The following is an 18,864-nucleotide window of genomic DNA, read 5'->3' on the forward strand; positions in this document are numbered from 1 at the left end:
GAACATCAGAAAGGCGATCAGGTCGGAAAATATGGAATCGTGCTAAATGACCACAATAAAATTTTGAGCGTGCTAGTTAAGTTTAAAGAGAAAAACAAGAAATAATCACTGGTGGCTGAATCTGGCAAATACGAAGGGTGATGAACACAACTCTTTCGAACTATCAGTAAATTATCTTTTCTATCAGTAAATCATTTTTTCAATGCAATATGCGGCCGTTTTGCCTCAATGTTAACATCTAATTGATCCAATAAAAACAAACGACTTTCTTCTTTAAGATAACATTTCCGCAGGCTAAGATAAGAGTCGGTTGAGTAATTTTCGTGGCTCTACAACATTCGCTCAACATCTGCTCTCTTTCAATGATAGGGTAATGGCTTCTGTATTGATCCCAACACCTATATTCATCTCATCGCTCTTGTTTGTCATATTTACCGTCAAATTTTACTATTCTTAAACGCAAGACTAGTCTTACCTTTCCATTTGGTTGAGAAGCTGGAAGGTTTACTCAAAACGTAGTAAAGTTTGACCGTAAATTAAACAAATAAGAACGCTGAGATGAATATAGGTGTTGAGACGAATATAATATAATATAATATAATATAATATAATATAATATAATATAATATAATATAATATAATATAATATAATATAATATAATATAATATAATATAATATAATATAATATAATATAATATAATATAATATAATATAATATAATATAATATAATATAATATAATATAATATAATATAATATAATATAATATAATATAATATAATATAATATAATATAATATAATATAATATAATATAATATTATATTATATCATTGTAATATACGACTGTTGTGTAGAAATGCTTGGAAGCGCCTACTTACATATTTTTTTGTTTTTTGATTGCAAAAATGCCGTTCACTCGAAGCGAAAATTCTCAGAAATTTTTAAGACTTCAGGTGGAGAAAATGCACAAACAGTAAAACAACTTGCATTTAAAATAGCATTTTCTTAATGTTACGACGACATTCAACAGTGGTCCAGATCGTCGATTTAGCGGTATTCATTTTTTGTGCAAAAACAGCTGTTGTTAGGTTTGTAGTGTGTTTGCAAAATATTATGTGTTTGGAAAGGCGCTTCTTTTTAGAAAATAAAAATTAGGGTGGCTCCATTTTGAGCAAAAATAGCAAAACTAACTTGTTTGCTGATAATGATACGGTTCTTTTTAGTTCAGAGGAGTTGTAGACCCATCTATTCGAAACAACTTTGCCAAAAAAAGCTAGTTTCTATCTTGCATACTTTTCGCGGTATGATAAATTTAATATAGCAAGTTAGGGTGTCGCTGAAAAATCTAGTTTTTTCGATGTTACTTTTTTTTTGATTCTATCAAAACTTGGTCTTCAAACAGTTATTAGGTCTTTTTGAGGTGCATATTTTTTCTGGATACTTGAAAGCGCTATCTCATTCTTAAGGAAAGTTATTGGATTTTTCCCTTTCAAAATACGCCCTTTTCAAATGTTTTTATCTAGTTAAATAGCAAAAACAAACTAAAACTATTGATTGCGTTTGAAAGGTCGCACTTTTTTGTATATAATATCTTGAATTCGGAGGGTGGATATTTTTCTATCTCAAATAAATCCAATTTGAACTTTGCGTTTTTGGTTGGATTTCTCGATGTGTCACATGCATGCTACTATTTTTTATTTTTTCTTTGTATTTGATCGGTTTATATCACTAAACCCAAACGTACGATTATAAAAAATAAGGGTTTTTTCGAACAGTTTGATGATTCATGAAAGCCTTTTTCATCGAAAAACAGTCAACAGTATACTTTTATATTCTACATGTGTTTTAGCATGGAGTGCATTACCTCAACACTAAAAGTAATGCATTATATGCAAGCTTTAACTCTGCTACGTTTACCAAAAAAGGTTTTTTAAACACGAAACGCCCAAATGACAACCCAGGAAATTAGCAAAATCATCTCGAAAAATAAAAAACTTAAATTAATCCACCTAGTGGTGCAGAAACTTGTTATACTAACTATAATTGTATACTTATTAGGCTGTCTATAATCGCATATCAGTCCCATCTTCATTTTCATCAAGTTGAGAAAACATCACGTAAAGGTATTTTTCGTGCTTAAGTTATTTCAACTGTTGAGCGTGGTTTTTTCCATATTTCCGACATGATATAATGAGATAGACATTACTTACCATAACTTCTCTATAAGAACGACAAGAATGCACGTGGGTCTGGTATGCGATTATAGACAGTAGGCCAGTAAATCACAAATCGTATAGCAACGTAAATCCAATTTCAATTATGAAAATAAAATGAATTCAAAAGATAATTTTCAGAAGGTGAACCAAAGACGATCTTTGAACTATAGATTGACGTGGTTTCCGCAAATATTATGGATGTTATCACTGGAGTATATGAGTCTTATTTTTTCAATCGAGAACCAATTTTTAAATGCTGGATAGAAGCAACATATTTTTTTCAAATAAACAGAAACAGTAAAGAGTAAATAGTAATAGATAACAAAGATACTGATTTCATACTAGAACAGCAAATATGTATGTTAGTTCGAGGCAGTTCTATTTTTTTTAATTCACCATAATCCAGGTTTGAATACCACATTCGCATTATTTTCAGAAATCGCAGAACCTAGAATTATGAATCAGCATCAAGTCTTTTTTACGAATTGAAGCAAACTTCTACTAACCTCATATCAGCATTACAAAGAAAAAAATATAACCATTGACGAAAGTTGTCAATTCAATTCTATCTCAAATGCATAATCTGAAAATGAAGGTTTTCGCGACATTTGAGAGATTCGGATTTTCGGATTGTAGACGAGAACATTATTCTTTTCGAAGGCCTAGGCGGTACGATAAAATCCGAAATAAATATATTATAAAACTTCCTGCGATAACGAGAAATGGAATAACATATTTGCACTTTGTCTTTAATTAGAAACCAGCGTAGTAGTGTATCATATCATAGGAATAAGTGACTTTCCACCTGCGCACACTAGTAAACGTGTATAGCCATGTAAAGTTGCTTCAGTTTCATCCAAACTCATCTCGCATGTTCACAATTTTTCAAATTCTTGGTCACGAGTTAAAAGTATATTTAGATCCTAATATTAAACATCAAATAAAAGTTCAACTGAAAAATTTTCCAGCTGTTCAAAACGTTGCATTGCAAACAAAACAGCGATTATTTTATGTTTTCTGCATCTGCAATATCTGCATCGCTAATTGTGTTACATTTGCACACTCTGGGATCAGGTTTTGCTTCAATACTCCCCGAAAGCTGTAAAAGCTTCTTATTTTTCGCAAATCTGGGTTCAACGTACAATTGATTATATATTTTAAAGAAAGTGTGGACGGAAGCTTCGCAAGCAAGTTAAGAAGCTAAGAAGCATTGCAATTTGCTCTAAAATTAATTTATTTACACCAGTTAAGACGCACTACGAAAAGTGTAAAAATTATGTAAAGTTGTCGATGATTGTTGCTTTCCTTTGAGAAATAAATAGCGATGCGAAAAAAAAAGGAAAGAGAAGAAGGAAAAGTATGGAGAGAGAGATAAATTATCCAGAAAGTAAAATATCCCATGTCTAAAATATACTTTGGTCAAAACTCTACAGTTCAAGCAACCAATAAAAAATCGCACTCAGTATGATTTTCAAAGAGCTCCGTGGTTTTCATTTGAGCATGTGAACATCAAAATCGGAATATGCGTACTGTAAAAAGGGTTTTTTTTTTGTTTTTTTTTTTTGTTCGATTTTGATATACTACACATATAAACAACATATTTACACAGCTATACATACAGGCACACATTCACATACATACAGAAATTGTTTAGTCCGTCGATCTGAGTCGTTTGGTATACAACACATGGCCCTCCGTGCCATTCATTTTGCCTTAAAAGTTAAATGTCTTATATAAAAAACACTCTTTGATCAATAATTCAAAATCTAAGCCACTAATCGAAAATCCACTCGGTAGCATTCTGGGGGAGAACAGTAGCTTTCGTTTGCGTATAAGATCATCAAAATCGGATATTGCGTTCTGTAAGAAAGGTGCGTTAGTATTTTGCGGCACATACATACAGACAACATACATACACACACACACACACATACACACACATACACACACATACACACACATACACACACACATACACACGAATAGACGTTGCTCAGTTCGTCGAGGTGAGTCGAATGGTATATACGATTCGGCCCTCCGGATCTTGGATTTATTTTGCGTTTTTGGACCGATTTTATAACCTTTGTTTAGTATAACAAAGGTAAAACTTCATCCTACTTCTATCGACAGCATTTAAGTTACATCGAAAATGGCATCCTACATAAAGGAGACAAAAGTGGGGAATTATTTCACTAAAATAAATTCACAAGTTTTTTATACACGTCATCGTTAAGGAAGAACATTTAAAAGCGATCGTGACGTTGACGATCCTGAAAAATACAACTTTAGGATGTCACCCTCGCACGCCTACATGCGCTTCATGAATCTCTTGGCGAAAGTAAGCTATCGTTTAACTATGGCTAAACCGTTGTGGTGAGTACCGACAACCCGGTTTCTGACGCACGAGAAATCGCCATTCGGAATGCGTTGAAAGCGAATTAGTGAGCTTCTATATGATGGTGAGTATAACAGAATTTAGCTCGCAGATTTGTCAATATATATGAATTAGGATCAGAGATCACAAACCTCAATGAAGAAATATTTAAGAGTTTCTACGTAATCCTAACGTTAATCAACAATAAAAGTATGAAACATATACTGAGAAAATCGAACATACGCTATGATGATGAACATATTTTTTTCTAAGCCTCTGTGGAACTGTTAGATCTCGTTCTTTTTCACATTCTCGTAAAATAACATAGGTACGCTTTTATCAATTGAACTGTGCAACGACGAGGCACAGGAAGCACGAAACAAATTCAAATTCAAACCGAGAAATCAGAAAACACATTGTATTTAGTGCTGAAGTAATGCTCACCATGCTGAAAACACAATACAAACAGAACATAAAAATATACTGTTGAGTGTTGCAAACTTCTATAAAAATGGCTCTCATGAGTCATAGAACTATTAAAAAACTCCTTAATAATTATGATCTTACGTTTGGGTTTAGTGATATAGACCGATCAATACAAAAAAAATTAAAAACAAAAAATATAGTAGCATGCATGTGACATGTATCGCGAAATCCAACCAAAAACGCAAAGTTCAATTTGAATTTATTTGAGATAGAAAAATATCCACCCTCCAAATTTTAGATATTATATACAAAAAAATACGACCTTTCAAACGCAATCAATAGTTTTAGTTTGTGTTTGCTTTTTAAGTTTAGTAAAGCGGGCAATGTATGTAGTTTCGCGGGAATGCGAAGATGAACGGGAATAGAAGGTGTGACTAGAATTAGAAACGAGGGAAATTTTTTTCTAATTCTAGTCACATCTTCTATTCCCGTTCATCTTTGCATTCTCGCGAAACTACATACATTGCCCGCTTTACTAAACTTAAAATGTAAGTCAATATGACAAAAAATGAAATTAGTTCGTAAAGTTGTGTTTGCTATTCAACTAGATACAAACATTTGAAAAGGGGGTATTTTGAAAGGAAAAATCTAATAACTTTTATTGTGAATGAGATAGCGCTTTCAAGTATCCAGAAAAAATATGCACCTCAAAAAGACCTAAAAATTGTTTAGAGACCAAGTTTTGATAGAATAAAAAATAAAAAAGTTACATCGATTTTTCAGCGACACCCTAACTTGCTATTTTAAATTCATTGTACCGCGAAATGTTTGCAAGATAGAGACTAGCTTTCTTTGGTAAAGTTGTTTAGAATTAATGGATCTACAACTCCTCTGAACTAAAAAGAACCGTATCTTTATCAACAAAAAAGTTAATTTTGCTATTTTTAATAAAAATGGAGCCACCCTAATTTTTATTTTCTAAAAAGAAGCGCCTTTTTAAACACAAAATATCTTTCAGATATACTATTAACCTAACAACAGCTGTTTTTGCACAAAAAATTAAATACCACTAAATCGACGATCTTGACCACTGTGCATTCGTGACGCATATTAAAGGAGTCAGTTTAAGCTTTGTTTTATCGACATGAATATTTTAAATGTAGAGATAACAGAAAAAAATCTTCTTAACCCAAAACTGTGTGCTTGTACTAGTCTTCAGCATTTTATATTATTTCTCGTAGATGATTTTTTGTAATTTATACCTATAAGCGTTATGTATTAATTACTTTTGTATTTTTTACATTCTGATGTGTTTTATAATTTTCTGTCAGTTAGCTCTGTGATGATAAATAATACGTGGTCGGTATCTTTATCTTAAATCATTTGTATATTTGTTGTTGACTTGCAGTCAACACTGATCGCAGACATGTTTTATTCATGAGAGTTGATTTGGAAAATATCCGTATCTGAGAACTTACTTACTTCACTTTAATGGCGACAGATCATTAAGATCCTATGCCGAATCCAAAATAGGTCTCCACAAAACTCGGTCTTGGGCTGCCACTCTCCAGTCTCCCCTTGCTCTGGCATCCTCGTCGACAGCACACATCCAGCGCGTGCGCGGTCTGCCTCGAAGTCGTCGGCCTCTATCCGGTTCTCTACTAAATATTATCTTTGCCGGTCGCTCATCCGCCATTCGTGCTACATGGCCAGCCCACAGTAACCTACCGTGTTTCATCAGCTTGACAATATCAGCGTGTTTGTATACTTCATACAGCTCGTGATTCATGCGCCTGCGCCACACCCCGTTCTCTAGTTTGCCTCCGAGTATTGATCGCAGGATTCTACGCTCGAAGACCCCAAGCGCTCGTCGATAGGCCTCCTTCCACGTCCACGATTCATGTCCGTAGAGCGCCACCGGGAGGATCAGAGTCCTATAGAGCGCAAATTTCGTACGGATCTGTAGGCTACGGGACCTAAGCTGGCTACGCAATCCGTAATAAGCCCTATTCGCCGCCGCAATCCGCCTCTTCACCTCGCGGCTCACCTCGTTGTCACATGTCACGAGAGTACCAAGATAAATAAATTCGTCGACGACTTCGAAAGTATCCCCATCCATCTCCACCGCAGCACCAACACCCGTAGAACTACCACGCTCTCTGCCAGCCACCATGTACTTCGTTTTGGCAGTGTTTATGGTGAGTCAAATTCTCGCAGCTTCCCTTTTGAGAGCCATAAAGGCCTCCTCAACTGCTCTACGGTTAACACCAATTATATCAATGTCGTCCGCAAAGCCCAGAAGCATGTGAGACTTAGTGATGATGGTGCCGCTCCTCTGCACACCTGCCCTTCGTACCGCACCTTCAAAAGCTATGTTGAACAGCAAGTTCGAGAGCCCGTCACCTTGCTTCAGACCATCTAACGTCACCAACACGTCCGAAAATTCGCCCGCTGTCCTGACGCATGATGTGAAACCGTCGAGCGTCGCACGTATCAGTTTAATCAGTTTAGTTGGGAAACCATGTTCTAGCATTATTTGCCACAGCTCGTTGCGTTTCACTGTATCGTACGCCGCTCGAAAGTCTATAAACAGATGATGTGTCTGCAGGTTGTGTTCTCGAAACTTGTCGAGGATCTGTCTCAAGGTGAACATCTGGGCCGTTGTAGATCGCCCCACTCGAAAACCGCATTGGTATTCTCCAACAAAGTCTTTCTGCAACGGCCTCAGTCGCTGGAACAGGATACGGGAGAGAATTTTGTAAGCGGAATTGAGGAGGGTTATGCCTCGATAATTACTACACTCGAGTCTATGCCCCTTCTTGTAGATAGGGCATATGAGTCCTTCCAACCAGTCCGTAGGTAGTTGTTCCTCAGACCATACCCTTAGGATAATCTGCAATTCATTGCACTACACAGCCGCTCGCTCCCAACTTTGAAAAGTTCGGCCGGTAAGCCATCCTTCCCTGCGGCTTTGTTGTTTTTTAGCTCTTTGCAAGCATTCTTCACCTCGTCCAATGTTGGTGGGTCCACAGCTTGTCCGTCCTCCCCAATTTCTATCCTGTTCCCCTCGACGACTCTCCTCCCTTCCTCGCCGTTCAACCCCACTTCGAAATGTTGCTTCCAACGCCTGGCCACCTGCGATTTATCGGTAATCAGGTTCCCCTCCCTGTCATTGCACATGGCAGGTACTGGCACGGTCCGGTTCCTGATTCCGTTGATCGTTCTATAGAAGCTCCTCGTGTCGTGCCTGGTGAAGCAATTCTCCGCCTCCGCGAGGACGCGATCGTAGTGCTCACGCTTCTTATGGCGATGAAGCCTCTTTTCGGCAGCTCTTGCCTCCCGGTATTTCTCCCGCATCTGACGCGTTACACGATTAGCTGCTACTAACGTCTTGGCGTAGGCTCGATTCTTCTCCTCCGTCACCTCTAGGCACTCAGCATCGAACCACCCACTACGCGTGGTTCCCGTTGTCATGCCTATCACTTCTCGCGTATCTGAGAACACCAAACACAAAACTTGCAATTTTTTTTTTTTGTGTCCCCTAGATTGCGTTATTTATGGCGAAATTCTTGTTTGATATACGGACTTTTGAAACTTTGCATTTTGGCAATAGATTAAACCTTATATGCAAGACTGGGTGTTGGATATAAAATATTAGATTAAATAGTGGCTAAACTATACAGTTCACAACGCGTTCAGTTATTATAATATCAGTCGCGGTCTCAAGTATTTAGTAAAGATTCAAAGTGATTATACTGAAGCCCGTCTAAAGGCGAGCTTGGGCAATAGAGGGTTAAATGTTGGGTTCATGAAATAAATTAGAGAAAAACCTACTTGGGAAAAAATAAATAAATGTTTTACTTTAAGTAAATGGTAGGTTATTGGATTGATTTTGGTACTCCCGACCTTTCTAAGCTGGCAACTTCTGTGAGGTTCACTCGCTCTGTCTCTCTCTCTCTCTCTCAATAATCGATAGTCTCGAAAACCATTTAAATTCCGAACAGCCTTCAATGGCGACCATATCAAACAACCAGGCAATTGTGGTAGCAGTGAAAACCTTCACACCGACACACATCATTAAACCATGGTGACGCGGCTTCAAACTACCCTGTCTATGGCAGACAGCTTGATCGATCCGTGGAAAGAGGAAAAATTCCGAAATTTAACGCCCTCGTATCAGGAGAGCATTGACGGATGTGCGTAAACCAGCCGTCGTTGACTGACGGGGCACCATCTATTATTCATTGTTTCACGTCTAGCTTGCTGGGTCTTGCAGCGTAAAAGCAAAGCGGCCTGGAGAGTGCTCTGCGTAAATAACGTCACAACCATTGTGTCGGAAAGTTCGCCATAGTTCAAGAGCGGGCCACTCAGTGTAACCTTTTCCCGCTAGGCTGTCTCGACTGAAAGGATGGAATTTGTGATCTAAAAGAATGATGTTTTTTGATTGAGGAACTTGCAAAAGGGTAAAATTTATTTCGTTCTGAATGCTCTGGTGCTTCCATACTTTTACACAAAGGCACACGGAATTGCCTTGAGTTCATCAAACCCATTTTTTTACTCATTCTATGGTTTGACTTATTTTTTTACACATTTCCTAATTAAACTTAAGTTCAAATTAAAATCTAGGTTTATATATCCGTTTTCACGACCCCTATCATGCTGAACTCACCACGGTAGGTCCCCATGCATTTTGGGCTGATAGTGAGCAAGCACAAGCAGTCGGTCTGTAGAGCACTGGGAACAGCAGCAAAGGCCGAAGGGTTCCCATGGGCGTATAACAGCACGGTTCGCAGGATAATCTGTTGCTCTTCTGTCGGCGGGGACGATGATAACGTCGTGCCGCGTCGTTGGCTGGCCCGTGACTTGCCATATACTGTATACGGTTACGGTGTGACTTCCTGGTGGGACGGCCTCGTACACTTTGCGTTAGGGTTGGTTTTGTGCTCCAATCTGTTACTGCCATGCAGTAAGTTGGTTAGGCCGGCATGAACAACGGTGCGTCATCGTGCGTGTTTCACAATTAAATACAAAAAGTTTATAGGTTTTTCATTAATTTTCGTCAGTCGTCAGTTTTCGCACCAATCACAATCTCATTTATTTCGAAACTAAAGGCTGCGGAAAGTTAAACGGAGCTTTTAAATTCAATTGTGAAACGTTACCATGTGGAATGGATTTAGAAATTAAAATTTTGCTCATTCGTTTGAAATTTGATTACACAGAAATTAGTTCCCACTCTAATTTAAACTTAAAAAGCAGCTTATTTTATAGTTCGTAGCATTTCTAGTCTTTGATGTGATAGATTATTGACTGTGAATGGGAAGCCCATGAAATATCTACGCAAAGAGGACAGAAATACTAGAACTTACAGATATATCTTTAATCTAGGAATCCATTTCTATTCTTACATAGTGACAATAGAAGCAAACAACTGATCGATCAACAATTGTGCGTCTGCTGCCGACGACAGTCGGCCAATCTGTGGCACAAGTGCATGACTTACTCATTCCGTACGCCCTTTCACCGCAAAAACAGTATCGAATCGGAAAGCAATATCTATTCTGACAGGCGTCTTTCTTTGTTCTCTTGCAATCTCTCCCTCAATAGCATGGGTGCAGCGCTGCACGGCCACGGTCACAGCCATTCATCAACGTCATCCCTGAACGGGAGCCAACAGTCGGGCAGCCACAGCCACGGGGCGAACTCGGAGGAGAACATCAACGTGCGGGCGGCCTTCATCCACGTGCTGAGCGACTTCGTGCAGAGTCTCGGCGTGTTTATAGCGGCTCTTGTCATCTACTTCAAACCGGAGTGGAGCATTATCGATCCGATTTGTACGTTCCTGTTCTCGATCCTGGTCCTGATGACCACCATCGCGATTATGAAGGATGCCCTGCTGGTGAGTTACCTCGTCGTGCGTGTATTATTTGCATTGCAGGGTTTCGGCAATATTGCCGGCTGATGTGTGCATTCTGTTAGGAGTTTCGGTGGTAGCGAAATTTAATATCCGATATGATGCTCTGCTGTTGTATGCGCGACTTTGTATTCCTAGCGATATCGCACAGGCAGTTTTTGAAATATCGGTTGTTGATTGAAGGTTGCGGAACGATAACTGCGGTTTAAACCTTTGTGTGTTTAGTCACTGTTTTGATTTATTTTAGAATATGGTGCAACGGTTTGAGATGTTGCGTCAATATTCGACCAATATATTTACTGGACTTCAATTATCATTTTATTATTCACAGATTTGCTGAAAACTTTTTTTCAATTAGATGATTGAATGATACAAAACTAGAACTTGAACGCAGAAAGCATACGGTTTTCACCAAGATTTTCCACCATATTCAGTCATTATATCATTAAACTAGAATGAATTTTAGACTGCTAGATGCTAATTTCATTTGAAACTGCTAAATTGGAGCAAAGGATTTTCCAAACATTGTTCATATACTCAACGAAACCTTTCAATTGTAACAAAAAGTGGAAAAATAGGTTGGTCCTATATTGGAAAGATCGTGCTAGATGATTGATTGCCGCAAAAATAAAAAATAACTTGTTTACTAAACCTTTCAATCAAAACACTATTATATACAATCAGTGGTGCACTACTCTGCAAAATCTATATTATTTGTCACGCTTATTTGGACTTCGAAACGTTTAATGCTTATTTGCAAAATTTGCAGTGGAACGGCAAGAAAATTGTATATGGCAGTTGAAACTGCCGATGACGTGCGCAATTTTGCTTCAAATCATGAACATGCTTTACTGCGACAGTTGCTTTTAGAATTTATGTTTTATTAAAACACCGTCCAGTTGTCTCGGTGCTGTCTGGAATTTTCCTTCTTTTTTTTCTTTGTTTGAGCTCATCATAAAGCTAGAAACTTTCTGTACACCACACTTCATATTATTGACAGTACAGTGGAATTACGATTTTATAAAAAAAAAACACTTTCCGGTAAATCTAGCGAAACTTTGGATTCGAGGAAATGATCGATTTTAGTGTTTTTTGTTGTATAGCAGTGAAATCTAAAGAAAAATACTAAAATTTATCATTTCATCAAGTTCACAGCTTTGCTTACTTATTTTGTTAAGAAAAAGGAGTCTAGTTTAAACCTGATTCCCCGTACAAATGTCACCAATTACAATTCCCTGAAGAGGACTACGATACTTCCGGTCAGTTTTATTGAAATAAGGACTTATATTCTGTTTTTATATTTTTTTTTTGGGAACCTCGTTCCTTTTGCCAATATCGCGTAAAAACCACAATTACCTGAAATAAATCATTTAATGATTCTCTGGTAAGTTTGATAATAAAAAGAAATAGTTTGGTCAGGAAAATGCTATTGTAGAATTCAGTGTGGAATAAGGGATTGTGATGCAGAGAAAACTGGAGAATAAACCCATGTTAAAGTCCTTTGGGGGACAAACGACCCGATTCCACTAAGATGTACACTCAATTCAGGCACTTCGAACTCTCATCTTTAGCGAGAAGAATACTAAACTATGAAAAGGAGTTCATTTCTGTTGCATAATTTGTATCAATCTTCCGTATATCGAGGTTCTCGAGGTCAATTAAAATATCAAAAATCCCTTATCAAAAGCTTATTAAACTTATAAAACACAAATCTTGCCATCAAGAACACATTTCGATAATATGCTTCAATCATTGAATTTAATATGATATGCTGTGTGATGAACATCTACAAAACATGTACATCTTACGTTGTGAAGAAAAAAAAAATGTACATCTTACGTAAAAACCTAATTGATATTCCTTTGTTAAAAACAACAAAAACAGATTTTCAAAAAAACATTACCTCAAAGCCCGCTAAACGAAATAAGCTTTGAGGGATTCTCCCCATGAACCGCTTCAAAAAAGGTGGATTTTCTTAATTTTTTTTCGGGATCAAAAAAGTGACACATAGAAGGATTGGCAACACTGCTTTTATAAGTGCAGAGTCAATCTTCCATCCAAAACGATGCTACTAAAGATGAGTAGAGTCCACAGGCTGGAGGCAGTTTAAAAGTGATCTCTTTGTTCATTACAACATTTTACTTCATACCTACATTGGAAGTGATAATAAAAAGTAGCGTCATTCACTTCCCACATGAAGGCTTGCATGATAGCTTGTATGCATGTCCGAGTGGACAGACAGTGCTGCTATTTCCACCGTAAATGGAACAAACGCAATGCAAATAAATATCTTGTTTTTCTTTTTTTTCTGTTTTTTGATTAATTCTTATTACTTTTAGTTTAATTTTGTTAGTGTTGCATTCGCGGAGACCATCGATTAACACATTATTGATTTACTACAAGTTTGGCACTTTGTCAACAACTTTCAGGCTCTGTTTTGATACATATGTATGTTGTGAGATTTATTTAATTAGTTATTCTTTTAATTATCTTGCCACTCCTTTATTTAACAAACATAACATAATAATGCGGGTCAATTTACTTGATATCAATGTATCGAATCGAATTGAAAGTCTTTAAATCACAATAGAATCTTGAAGTTTCTACACCCAACGCAAACGGGGAACATTTTACTACTTTAGGGCAATTTTTTATTACTTATTGTGTCTTATGACTGCGCATTATACACAAATAGTAACAAACAAAAAGTAATAAAAATTATGACGGCCACACGCTTGTATGTGTTTCTGGAGGAGAACATACAGCCAAGCACCCACCGCAATGCATGTGTTAGCAAGACTTCACTCGTTGCATTTGTATTGATGCAACGATCAGATTCATTTTTGCTTCCCTTCATTCACACATAATGGGAATCTCACCCGTCAACCTCAAATGTCTAATTAGAAACACTTTCGTTTCGTCCCCCAGTGTTTACATGAAATGGAAATATGTAATACTGTCTGACCAGAGTTGCCGAAGTTGCGAATATTGTCTGGATAGGTACGAGTATTGTATTTTCAAACAGGTGCAAATGAGTTTCCATGAACCAATGAGTATGTGTTTTAGATATCTTGCAGGAAAGCGAATGTTTTTGTTTTTCTCTAACGCAGTTTACAGATCGTGATGTCATTTAAAGACGCATTTCAAGTCTTTGAAATCTTCAACGTTTGCATACTCTATGACGGGAAAATGCAGCTTGGCAGCTCTTGTCATATTTTTCTCTACTCCGTATGCGAACTAATACACGCACACCGGATGAATTGGAGATTGAAGAAACTTGTAACATGTGCAACATATGCGACGGTGTGTGATTTTTTTTTGCTTGAGATGGAAAGTAAGCTGTTTTCGACAGAAAAAATCTTGCATGTGGTTGAAACGACCATTATTAGATAGTCGTACTCCCGTAACACGTGCTAAATTTATGTCAGCATGTGTTGTTACTTGACTGGGGAAAAATTTTATTGCCTTTAAAGTTATAGGTTTGTTACCCAAAAGGCAATTTTGCGCTATTGCTTCTAAAGTAATAAGGAAAAGTTTTGCGTGTACTTTTATTTTAAGGCGGGGCGTACCGTATGAAAAATCACTCCGGAATGTACTGCAAGTACTCAGCTATTCTGTTATGGATCTTTGAATGGTCGGTAGAACTTACAGGTTCTGGATCACGAAACATAGAAACCCGAAATAAATGATAATGGCCACTGTCTTTTCTTGCATAATATTATTGCACACACACAAACACACACACACACACTCACTCACTCACTCACACACTTACACACACACTCACTCACTCACACACACACACACTCACTCACTCACTCACTCACTCACTCACTCACTCACTCACTCACTCACTCACACACCCACACACCCACACACACACACCCACACACACACACACACCCACACACACACACACATACACACACACACACACACACTCACACACTTACACACTCACTCACTCACACACACCCACACACCCACACACACACACACACACACTTACACACACACTCACTCACTCACACACACACTCACTCACTCACTCACTCACACACACACCCACACACACACCCACACACACACACCCACACACACACACACATACACACAAACACACAAAGTGACACAGAGAAATCATCTTTTGCATTAAAACGAAAGTAAGCTAGAACAAGGAAAGAGTTTTCTCGGTTACAAATAAAACAATATCACGGACTTATTAACGAATTCGCAAGGCGGCTCGTGACTAATAACTTCAACGGCGGGCATTTTTCCTTCCTTTTAACTTATCATTACTCATTAAAAATATGTTCAAATTTGGAAGAGTCTTTCGCTTATAATCATTCACTCTTGTCTTATAAAAAATAAATTATTATTAATTTATCGTATAATAATCAATAATGGCCTATTTACTGATATTAATTAATATGTTAATTATCTTTCACGGATAAAATAGCTGAGTACTGTTTTGGTTACCATGCATACCGTTTTAACACGAGCCTCCGTACGAGATTGATAGCAATTCTTTTTTTTAGCGTTTCTCCTAGAAAGGTATAGCAATCACTGAAAAAACTAAAGGTATAAAAGAGCTCCAAAGGGCCGAATGTCGTATATCACTCGACTCAGTTCGACGAGCTGAGCATTTTCTGTATGTGTTTGTGTGTGTGTGTGTGTGTGTATGTGTGATTGTGTGTGTGTGTGTGTGTGTGTGTGTGTGTAACGCTCTCCCAATCTCACTCGATTTTCTCAGAGATGGCTGGACCGATTTCAATGAAATTAATTGCAAATGAAAGGTTTATTTGCCCCATAAGACCCTATTCAATTTTATTGTAATCGGATTTTTAGTTTAGAGGTTATGTATCAAAATGTGAAAATCACGAAACATCAATATCTCAGAAACTACGCAACCGATTTGAACAAAATTAATTTCAAATGTACGGGCTACCCAAAAAAGGAATTATGGAAAGAAACGTGTTCTCGAGACTATTTAATCTCACTCATGTTTCTCAGAGATGGCTGGACCGATTTTCATAAAATTAAGGTCAAATGGAAGGTCTAGTTGCCCCATAAGACCCTATTGATTTTTTTTTGCAATCGGACTATTATTTTGCCTGTTATGTTTAAAAATGTGAAATCCAGCTATGAAAAGAAAAATATTCACAAGACTACCTAAACTCACTCACTTTTCTCAGAGATGGCTGAACCGATTTACACTAAATGAGTGTTAAATGAGGGGTCCAGCTGCCTCATAACCCCCTATTGAATTTTACTGCAATCGAACTGTAACTTCGTCTGTAATGTACCGAAATGTGAAAATCACGAAACTTCATTATCTCAGAAACTACACAACCGATTTGAACAATATTGATATCAGATGAACGGGCTAGTTAAGGGTTAACTGATGAATTTTGATTGTACAAGTGGTTTCATAATTCGGCTCCTCTATACGTTCCCATTTCATTTGATTATTGCAATTTGATACAGAGTCTGCAGACTGAATCAATGTGGTTGCTCAGCGACTGTACATATTTTTATTTCCAGCCTCCCCTGGAAATAAATTTTTGAAATATGTTCAACAACACTCGAAAGAACAACGTTTATATTTGGCGATATTATAACTGTAGCATTTTTTTTGAAGTAGAATACTTCTCTCAGTAAGTTCGGCTACATAGGGATGTGAAATGAGAATCTAAAACCGAAAAAAGTGAAAAATATGTCCAATTTCAAATGCTAATAAATCGGTTAGTATTCGATGGATTTCCTTGAGTCTTGCAGCAATAGATTAGAAAATTCTCTAAAATTCTTTACAAAAGAAGATAATTGTAATTTTATTATTCACACTATTCTACTATTGAAAATAGTCAAGCCTTCTCAAAACGAAAAATTCGACCTCTGATTGGTCGTTAACATGATTGCTTACCAAGCACGGTCGACAGAATCATATACCTTGAAATTTAAAACATGCTATTTGGCCTATATAAGAGCCTGTTGCAGCCGAATCCGCTCATGATAGTTCTAGACAGCGACAACAGCAGTCGCCCTCCCTTAGCAGCAGCACTAACAGTGCAGTGTATACCAGCGATGGCGGAAAACGGCCACAACTGTGGCATAGCAATGGATAGCGCACTAGTTGCAGCGGATCTCAGCATCGATAGCGGCTGATGCAGTGATGCACTTTAGTGAAATGCAGTCTCTGTGCGATAGTGGGCACAAGTAAATGCATTCAATGAAAGTTGACTCATTTTGACAACACGTAGCCATTAGGACAATTTATTTTATGTCTGTTGGTAATAGTAAATAAATAAATAAATAAATCTAATACACGTGAGCCGTCTAGTTTTGAGTGCTAAATCAGTTTTTCACTGTTTATTTTATCACAAGGAATACTTTGTTCGCACTGTCAGTGATAACGCAAAGATGTGATCGGCATCTTATCCGATACAGAAATGAACAACAAATTATCCTTTTCAGGATGAAATAAAAACTTGATTGAAGAGTTATTATTTTCTAATGAGGTAATTCAGATTTTTAAATTTGTAAAAGTTATAAATTTTACTTTATCTCCGTGTCTCAGAACGTAGTGAGTTATCTTTTCGTTCAGTCATGAACACGACAGCCGAAACTTTCATTATCTGCATAAAAATCAATTTTTCGCACAATCAAAATTTAAAAACAAGCCCCAATCATGACAAGCAACTCACTATATTATTGAAAATGGTCAATCCTTGTTGAAGCGCAAAATTCGATTGATCTGATTGGTCGTTAACATGATTGGTCGTTAACATGATTGCTTCCCAAGCACAGTCGACAGAAACATAGACCTTGCAATTTGAAATGTGCTCTTTGTCAGTATAAGGGTAAGGATGGGAAATATCGATCGATATGGCTATCGATAGTTATCGATGAATTCTTTCTCCTATCGATAACTATCGATAAGTTTTTCATCCCTATATAAGAGCCTGTTTCAGTCGAAGCCGCTCATCTTGCCCACATCAAAGATGAAAACAGTAATGTGAATCACTTATACTTGTAAAAAAAAACATGTATTATACCCTACAAAAGCATAAAAAATACAGATAAACTTAAACAAAAAAAAAAACAACAACGAAGCCGCTCATGAGAGTTCTAGACAGCGACAACAGCAGTCTTCCTCCCTTAGCAGCAGCACTAGCATTGCACTGGATACCAGCGATGGCGGAAAGTGGCGATTGATCTGATTAGTCAACGTTTATTTACTAGAAAAATGACTGACACGCAAGCAGCCGGGTTATCTTTCTTGTAAAAGTATTCTACTTCAACCTTGCGGTCGTGGCTTTGCACACAACCCTCTTGTTATTTTTGTGCAAACAACATGTATTTGACAAGGCACAAGCAAGCTTGTCATTCTCCTCAGTATGTGGAAAGAGCGGAGAAAAAATTCACCGCGCACTTCCATTTCAGTATGTGCCTGCGTGTAGCAAATGTTTTCACCGCACTGCTTTTTTCTCCACTCCAAAGTGTCTCAACCAACTTTCAGAGAGACAAACACAATTCCAGCTCATCTCACATCCGATGATGACAAGAGGGGTGAATCACAGAGAAAACGCAGAAGTACACCGCAGAGTCCACTGGCGAGTAGTCTGGAAAGTGAAAAACAAAACCTACCGGGCAAAAGTGTAGTCCTCGTGTGGCTACATCGCGCAAACGAATTCGACCAGAGTAAACTCAACCGGCACGAGCAACGCAGTCTATTTTTTTCTCCTAATCTATTTTCCTCTTTTGCCACGCTCAAGAAACAAACTGTAAAGCGCACCGCAGATAGCTCTGCTGTGTAACTATTGTGCGTGATGTCCATACGTGTGAGAAAGTATATCATAGTTCTTTGTCTCGCAAGAGAGAGAGATTCAAGATTTCACCGCGGTGCTTTCAGGAAGCTCCCCAGATAAAAATCGTC

The 18,864-nt window shown here is 37.6% G+C and overlaps 1 protein-coding gene across 1 annotated transcript in view; it reads left to right on the forward strand.

The window, feature by feature from the left end:
- Positions 1-18,864, forward strand: part of LOC129728339 (proton-coupled zinc antiporter SLC30A2-like) — an 84,072-nt gene that overhangs the window by 46,317 nt on the left and 18,891 nt on the right. The window contains exon 6 of the mRNA XM_055686776.1: positions 10,622-10,913. Within this exon, the coding sequence (XP_055542751.1) occupies positions 10,622-10,913 (292 nt within the window). The remainder of the gene's footprint in view (positions 1-10,621; positions 10,914-18,864) is intronic.

This window comes from Wyeomyia smithii, chromosome 3, assembly GCF_029784165.1.
Source record: "Wyeomyia smithii strain HCP4-BCI-WySm-NY-G18 chromosome 3, ASM2978416v1, whole genome shotgun sequence".
NCBI lineage: Eukaryota > Metazoa > Arthropoda > Insecta > Diptera > Culicidae > Wyeomyia > Wyeomyia smithii.